The following is a 9,385-nucleotide window of genomic DNA, read 5'->3' on the forward strand; positions in this document are numbered from 1 at the left end:
TCCTCAACTAAGTCAGCTCAGAGAGGAATCATATAGACCGTATTTTTCATTTGGCAAATAATCACCAAACAGGGCATCCCATTTGACTTGTTTTATCCTTGTATGACTAGGTGGATTATTTTCTTTAATATTCCCAGATTTTTTTACAAAAAGGCTAATTTTGAGGAGAAATATTGTCTAGATCTTTCAAAATAAATTACATCACTGACCAAATGCCCACTGTTCTGCAAATGAAACAGTTACCTTCATGCATAAATGAACAAATTAATCTGTCTTTTTAAGTAGAGAGATTGGGAATATATGCTTTAAAAAAAAATTAACAAATGTCTACATCTCTTTGATGTAAGAGAGTTTAACTTTCTCAACCCTTGCACCTGCAAAGAGATTTGCCGGTGTGACCATCTCTGCTGGTTATCCTGAATGGATAATGGTATCTGAATTAGCACAATTTCTTCTATAACCAGAACTTTACAGTCAGTGAAACTACATGATTCACAAAGTCAGCTAGATATATGCTATGGGTGGGAACAGGATGTAAATGGTCCTGTAATGTGAAGCAACAGACTCCTGCTGGGCAATGCTCAGCAGCAGCTGATGTAGCACTAGCTTAGAGCCTTGTAATGCTGATGCTGAAATATGGCCTGTGAAAATGAAATAATACAAGAAACATAAAAGATGAAGCCTTCACTGACTTTTGTTCTTATTTAAAATACAGAGAAGACGCTAAACCTATATTGATGCCTAGAAGAGTGTGAAAGAAAGCACAAGGGTATCAAATAAGTATGCCAGCTCATTAATTACTAGCTTACGTTGGAGCAGCTGCCATGGACTGGCGTTCTGTTGCAGTACTGAAAACTTGAAAACACCAGGGAACAGCCTTCTCTAGCTTGCAAACATAACCAAAACTGTGTACTGAAAGCTGCTCAAGAACAGACTATGCTGACCGTTCCTCACCTCAGGATCTCCTGGAAACAGGAGAATTTCATTTAGTTGCTGGGCTGTTGCTAAGCTCCATTCACACTTCCATGACACACAGTTCCGTGAGCACCAGCATCTAGTCAAGCATTTGCTCCTTTCATCTTCCTTAGACTCCACGAGACAATGATATGCACATGCACGCTCCTACGACAAAAATTTCTGTGGTGCACTTTAAGGGTCATGTGGACATTTGGTGAGATGAAATGACAAAAACTGTTTCTCTTGCACGTGACATGATCACAGTTTAAACTATTTCCTTTTTGACCACAATTTGAAGATATGTTTGTCTCTGCTTTAAGTCCAGAAACCACGGAAATATTTGGTGCATTACTGGAGCAGTGCACTGGAAATTCAGTATGGTCCAAGGTGTTTATTACAACTGCAGTCACAAAGTTTGGGTTTCATGACCTCTGTTTTAGCTAACATCATATATCAGACTGCGTACTTTTTTTAAAATAAGAGCTTTTTCTCAAGAAGGATTGTGTTTACCATAATACCATTGAAATACCTTCACTATTTCCAGAGCTCTCATGCAAACAAATTGCTGTAACACTACTCACCCTGAATGAGGTAACCTTTTGCTCCATGAATCTAGCAATAACCTGTGTTTGTTATTTTGTCTTGTCGAATCAAAGATGTTCAAAGCTATTGACAGCTATATACAATGGATCTACTTCATACATTACTGAAACATGGTCTCTTCTAGGTCAAAAGTTCTTAAGAGGTTAAAGTCTTTTAAAAGGGCATTATATGGCCTAAAACAAATTAAAAACCATGTATGGAATTTAAACTGTACAGATAAATATACTCCTGAAACGAAGTATATTTTCTAAAATATTAAGGCATTTTAAAAATGTAGTAAGACTATAACTGGAATAAAATTTTCTGATTTTAGCCAGAACAACTTTAAAATGCTATCCACAAGAAGTTTAAGGTTTTTGCTTTATTTGGCTTTGGAATACTTTTTTAAAAAAAAAAAAAATCTTGCAATTTCCATCTAGATTTTATTTGACTTATTTTCTTCTCAGTTAGCATGAATAAAGAGGTGTGTTTATAAGGAACGGAACAGCTTTCATGACTGAATTATCAGGCTATATTTATTTCCTTTTTGACTCTAAATAGCCTTCTTCCACTACCTTGAGCCAAGTGGCAGGTACTAATGGAGAAAACTCTTCAAGATTTGTCAGAATTATTTATAATAACACCTACTGAGTAATTTTGAACTTCTTCCACAGAGGAGATTCACTGAGGAGCTGGAACTGTGAGAGTTTCACTGATTATTTTCAGCTGCCAGTGAACCTCCGCTTCAGCCACCAAACCTCTTTCAAGGAAGTTTTTAGTGCAGCTTATTATTCAGCACTGAGAGATGCAGCCGTCCTAAAAAGGGCTTGTTAAACAAGCTTATTAATTGACATGGGGCCACAGATAATTAAGCTCTTAGGAAAGCAGCACTTACGTATGTCTGCTTTCTCTGTGCTTTCCAACTTTCCATCAGCTCAGAACCTTTTAGATGGGATATTGACAGTCATTGCTCCAAAACAATTTTTCGTAATTTTGGAAGGTTATCCCTACCGCCTGTCCCTGTTTTTAAGTAGTCTACTCGCAGAACTCCATAAAGAAAACCTGTTGTGTTATTTCTCTGTCTTTTCCCCAACCCAGCTGCATACAGTTTTAGAAAAAGCACGTATGGAAATAAGTATGTGTATGCAGTTTTAAAAAATGTTAGCTTATTCTCAGATAAAAGGCTATAGCGTAGAGCAACAGAGGAGCAGACAAAAGGAAAGAGGACCTGAGAAAAATACTTCCTACTCTGCTAAAAGGTTTGACTTTTACAGCCCATTTCCAGCTGATTGTTGCGCTATAAATAAAGACTCAAGGTGTTGTCAGCTTATACATTTGCATGTACTCCTATGTGTCCACACAATTTCATAGAATGATGCAGGCTTTCCAATCAACTCAGATGATGTAACAACATACAGGAAAAAAGTTAGTATCTCCTACTGTAAGAAATTGGAACTGATCATTGAAAAAAAAGCTCAGGCTTATAAAGAGAAAAGTGGCTTTGCTAGACTAATGTCTGAGATTTAATTTTTAAGTAGCACAAATGATTCCCCAGAGCTGTGGAACACACCAGACTCTTCCTCGATCCTTGGCTACATTATTGAACGTGCCCTGTGAGATACATCGTACTTGGATCTCTTTATTGACCTTAGGTTTGATTCTTCTTTTTGCTTTTTTCATCTCTATGCTTGTGAAGAATTACAGGAGATCCATCTGCAATAGGTGTGGAACCATTGGCAAGGACCATTTTATTATGCTGTTTAATAGGATGCACGTCCTAACAGAAAGATGAGTTGGAAGGATGCTCCTAACCAATTCTCTGTTAGATGCTATTCCCAATCTGACTGTAGAGATACTGTCAAGAGGGATTTCTCTCAGATGATATGGAAGTCTGTCTCCCAGAAAGGTGGGGAAGAGAACATCAAAGACAGGATTCAGTTTTAGGTGGCTGGTGAAAGCTGAGGTCCTCCTCAGCTTGTACATGTAAGCAATGGGTCAGTAAATTCATCAGGACAAAATCCAGGGCTCAAGCATGGGCTTAAAATAGAAAACATGGATATTTTCACATGAGTTGCAGAAAGTCTGTACTGAACCTTTGGTCCTAAGCCTTTGGTAGCCTGTAGAACCAGGCATCATTAAATTTTCTATCTTATAAGCCAAATCTCAGGAACTTTTATATCCTGTAAAGTATACAACTTCCTTCTGGGACTTAGTTAATAAAAGAAATCTGTACTTAAATGGTTTTCTCACTGCTTTAGTCAGTGAGAGTACTTTACTCAGTTCTATACTATAGCAATTACTTTTATCCATATAGCAATTCATATGTAAGAAACTTACTGAATTCATCTGAACTTTGCGATGTATAGAAGTGCATGTTCAGGCTCAGCAGGAACAGGCCTTTCTGCTTATGATCTAAACTATTATTTCTAATCTACTAATGAGTTCTGTTAACTCAGTTCCAGACTCCTGACAGCGGTAGCTCTGTGCAGGACAAAGAACCTGTACTCTTTGGTGGGAACAAGGACAAATGTAACCATAAAGCTAATTCCAGCCTTCATTGCCATTTGACTCAATGATACACTGTTTTTGTTCCTTAAGGATTAGCTTCCCAGAAGATGGAGAGACCTTCTTTGTGTGTTTATCTTTAAATGTTTTAGTGCAGATTTAGACTACTGAATACCAGTCACGCTATTTAAAATGTGATTATCTTTGCAGTTTGCCATGCAAAAAGAGTTTACTCTGAAAGTACCGGTGGTGACTACAGTCTCTCTCTGCTACACAATAAATATCTTAATTTACAAATTTTTTTTTAATGGGGAAGTGTCAAAATTTAAAACAGCACCATACATAATATTTTCCAACTAAGAAGCGGAGGCTAAGCCTATATTTTCAGCATAAATTTAACACAAAGACCACCAGGTTCAAAAAATGCTCTGAGTCTGAATTTCATGGAGACTGCATTAGTCTAAGGAAGAGAAATTAAAAACAAAATCAAACACTATAAGCCAAAATAAAGAATATGGGGTATAAAATGCAAAATACTAAAAATAAGAGAATAAAAGTTGAAAAGTAGGCTTCATTTAAGTAATTTCATTTTTAACTTTTATACTTTTGATACTTTTTTATACTTTTTATTATTATAGCACAAGCAACATGGGCAAGAAAATTAGTTTTATATGTCTACATACATATATTTCAGAAATATAGCTATAGGTATGGAAAGATATACATTATCAAGATATACCATATGCTTAATGCATATTTATATAAGGAATGCTACCAAATTTTGGTAGGTTTACAAACCCTGAGGTTGCATTGGACAACAGAAGTATACAATAAATTAGAGCAACACAAGATCCCTGTCTCAGGTATTACCTTTCTGACTTAGTACAGTGAAAAATCAAATTATTATGCAAAATACTGGATGCAATAAATAAATAAGATTAAACATTGCTGTGCATTGAGCTATGGAAGAGCAAAAGCTTTATCTATATACTGAAGTAGAATTTTTGATAATTCGTAGTCACTAGTATGAGGTTACAATGCCCCTAAGATTAAGAAAATAGCCTGATGACTATGAAAATCTTCCAAAACACTATAAAGTTATATATGTTTAACTTCATCTGGGCAGTTTAATAATCCTGCTGTCAAGTCCTATGAGGGCAATTAGCTTATTTAAAGATTTGCTTAGAGCAAAAATAATGCACCTGTTGCTGCCAAAGCCTACGTATTTTCAGGTGTACCAGTTTTCTCTGTGCGTGAAATAGCTGATACTTGTCTTCATGCTCCCACACAGAGCCAGAAAGACTGGATTCCTCATTGTAACGATACTATTCATTTCCACAGAGGCCTCAGTTTAGAGACTAAGTAAACCTCACATTATTTTCATTGTCCTGGTGCTACTACTCAGAAAGAGCTACGAGTACTATACCCATTTAACCACGGTGTTTGGGAGGTGCATGGAAGGAATAACAAGTGGCTTCTGTCCTTGTCCCCTGTGCAGCTTTGTCACAGCTGCCACGGTTATTAATGCAAAATACATGCTTAACGCTCAGCCCACTGGTGGTGATGCAGTATCCCGTAACACAGGGGAGAGAGGACTGTGATCTTGCAAAGCTTTCTGAGCACGAGATGTGCCCAAAAGATTTAAATTTAGAACAGTTGCTGAAAAATGAAGTTTTATGTCCTTTATTGTTGTACTATGAGCCCAAAGAGAAGTTTGTTGATAATTTCTTATGTATCTCCCTAAGGATCTGTATCAATTTAACCACAAATACATCCATAAACTAATGTAAATCCACAAATCAACCCTTCATTCAATGTAAAAGAAGCTTGACTAACTTGAGTCAGCCAGCAAAACTGATATAAATATATCCCCAGTGGCACATTAACTACCAGTATTTCAAAATATTGAATTTAAATTCATTCCGTTTTCTAACAAAGCCCAGGTCCTTGGAAGTCACACAAGATGGTTTGCCCAAGTCTGCTCAGTTAAGCTTAATTTAACTGAACCCGTAAACATCTTTGTAACACATGAGCCCTTTTGAAGTAACCGAGATCCGCAATGTGTTTCAAGTTGTCTGTTTAATTTGAGATCACTAGCAACACTTACAAAAGTGTCCCTAAGAACTGTATTGCAGCTGGGACGCTGCTCAGTAAAGTCTTCCCTGTTACCGCAGTTTTGTCAGATTTTACAGAACTGGACACACATGCACTCTAAGAGCAGGGCACCAGTATAAGTGATCCTGCCAACCTAGTCTGTAATATAATCTCAGAAAAATGGACCATTGGTACCAGCATCATTTGCAATTGTTTTCATTCTCCTATTTTCAAATGAGTAGGCTTTTTAGTGCCCGACAGTAGATGCTCCAAATTCCTGACTGGCAAGGTTTGGTGTGTGAATCACAGGAAAAGAAACAGGAAAAAGTTAGAGCAGTATTTTAAGCACTGTATCAAAGGTGCTTAAAGGCGGGGGAGACACAGAGAGAGAGAGAGAGAGAGAAAGAGAGGGAGAGAGAGAGAACTGGGTCCATGGAATAATAATCAGTATGATGGCAGACTTAAATGTAGTATGGAACCGAGACATACACCGCATGCTCCAGCAGTAGTGAAGACGTTTTGGCAGACATCTTTACAAGCCTATTCCACTTAGAAAAAGCTTTAAGAGGCCAGCACACTGAAATAAAAACTGTAAGTTAGCTAATTAACTTCAATGTAGTACATATCTTAAAATTCTTTCAAGACGCCAAATACTTAGAACTTCTAATTTAATTGGAGTCAACCCACTTTAAAGATGATTGCCAGTAATACTGCCAGTAACAATAATCATAAACAAAGCATCAAACATTATAAAATAAATCACAGCTTTTCATGAATTTATGTATTTACAGGCCAGATTACAATATTCTGACTCATCTCCGTGAGCATTTCATTCCGAAACAGCCCATTTTTTTCAGTGATACAGTCCTCAGCATGATTATCGGTATGTGGGGGAAAGAAAATCCATCCTTCAGAAAATCCTTATTACTTTATACTGTGGCCATTTGACAAGTCAGAGAGATGAGAACTAGGCAAACTCTCCAGACGATGGTTACATCTGACCTTTGGAATCTTACTTGCTTTAACCTTGTCACTAAAAGACCTAAGAGCCACATACGAATATTCTGATGTGCAGGGACCTTCAGTTCACATCAGTTACAACTGCATGCAAAGACCAAATTTCTAAAATGTGATTCCCAACATTCTTTTCTTTTTTTTTCCCCCTCAGACTTACCTGGTTTCATCAATATAAACTGCCTCCAGCACAGATGCTGCATATTCAATATTCTTCTTTAAATCCACTACATTAATGTCACCCTTCTCCAGCTGCTTTACTAAGCATCTTAATCTGTGAAAAAGAAAATAAAAGTATCAGTCCACTGCTTATATAAAATTTCAATCACTGCATTTTCTGTTTGAAATACTGGAACCAACTCAATAGCCAAAATAGCGGTAAGATGTAGAGTCACTGCATCTCTTGTCTTGTTTCAAAAAAATCTGGGTTTAGAACGCACATAACAATGACTAGTTATATGTTTTTACAGCTTGCTAAATGTGTAAGATCTATTAAGAAAGGACATATACATTCCAGTAACTCAGAGAGGACTCAGTAACTACCATCAGAATGATTTCATATTAATTTGTGACATTACTATTATGCATGAGTCTCCAATTTTGTTTAAATAATAAACCAAACTTTGCAAGTTGTCTTACCATAATTTTTATGTGCTTAGAAGGTTGATTACAATTATTTAATATCCACTATATACTGATTTTGCTTCATTTAAAGGTCTTTAATTTTTATTTAGGCCTCCAGTACATTTTTGCTGCAGAATTTGTATTTCTTATTAGCATGAACTAATGTGGAGCTCCATTGTTTCTGTGTTTACAGAAAATTCATCATTACACCAGATGAAAGGTGGTGCCTATGGCATTAGAAAAATCCAAATATTTTCCCAAGTGTGCTTTTAATTTTAGTTTTGAGAACATTCTTTTACATTACAAACACGGATACGCCCAAAGGGGATTTTGTAATGCATCAACTCACGCCTCTGTAGCAATATACTTATACAGATAAACTCCTTGAATACCAGATTTTTCTGAAACTCTCTGATGAGAACACTTCTGACAGAGATCAACTTAACCATAGAGAGTAGTCACAGCACCTGAGTGAAATGACAACCTTATCAGGAACTGTGCAGAGCTGTGACTAAATGGATGCTTAAAGATGTATGGGTATTTCCCTTCTTTCTGTGCTATACCTCTGAGTTGAAATAATCTACAGTTTTGTATCATGTAAGATAAAGATTTCTGTAATTAAAGATACATCATTATTTTAACATAACTTTCATGAAATAATCTTTTTTATGTGTATAAAATGTGAAAAAAAAGTGTGAAACAAAAGTTTAAAAGTGGATTGACATAGAGTCAGCACTAAGCTTGCTACTTTCAGAAAAAAAAATCATATTTATGACATGAAAGAGCATAATAAAATATATAATACATTACATAATAATTTTATGTACTTTTTATTTGGCATATACAATTTTTGATTTGACTTAATTAAAATCATAAGAAATAAAAAAATGCTGTGATATTAAAAAAAAAAATCCCTCATAAACTTGGAAAGTACTGTTCTGTCGTAAAACCACTTCCATGTTTTTTCTTTATATTTATTTGGGCCTAAGTATAAATACGTCCAAGCCTGCAAGGATAATTTTAGCAAATGGAGTTTTAAGACCAGCCTCCTCAGTTCTCCAAAGTCTTAATTCAATTCAAATTAGCATAGAACATAACACAAACAAGGCTCTTAGCAACCATATTTACTTGGTATATTACACAGTGCATTGCATATCAATGGAATGGAAAAGTTAGTGTTAAAAAATTTTCTAAGAGAAGTGAAGTGGGTGGAAGAAATACTGTGGGAGTACACCTCCTACGCAGAAATAACCTTACGCATGGAGAGGCAGTTCCAGTCCATAACTCCTTCCACTTCAGAGGTACCTACAGACTGGTGAAGCTAATTTATAAATAGACACCCACTTTGCAGTACCCAACACACGCACTGTAACTCTCCTGGGATGTCTGCTCCTAGTAACGCACACAAACACGCACACAACCCCTCCTGAGTACCAATGCCAAAATGCCCAGGTGAGACTGGCAGCACCATCACCACTACTTGCCAATAGCCATAGGGTGGTTCTACCACTTGCACTGTTCCCTCCATGTTTGACTGAGCATGACTCCAAATCACACTTTCCAAAGTGGAAGTATAACTGCATTTAAAAATGCAACACTTCACCGGGGA

General features: G+C 36.5%; 1 protein-coding gene across 1 annotated transcript in view; it reads right to left on the reverse strand.

Annotated features, from left to right (window-relative positions):
- The window catches only part of PDE1A (phosphodiesterase 1A, calmodulin-dependent), a 171,297-nt gene that overhangs the window by 54,238 nt on the left and 107,674 nt on the right, over positions 1 to 9,385 (reverse strand). Inside the window, exon 2 of the mRNA XM_009885619.1 lies at positions 7,313 to 7,426. Coding sequence (XP_009883921.1) covers positions 7,313 to 7,426 — 114 coding nt within the window. The remainder of the gene's footprint in view (positions 1 to 7,312; positions 7,427 to 9,385) is intronic.

Source organism: Charadrius vociferus, unplaced genomic scaffold (genome assembly GCF_000708025.1).
Source record: "Charadrius vociferus isolate BGI_N301 unplaced genomic scaffold, ASM70802v2 scaffold315, whole genome shotgun sequence".
Taxonomy (NCBI): Eukaryota; Metazoa; Chordata; class Aves; order Charadriiformes; family Charadriidae; genus Charadrius; species Charadrius vociferus.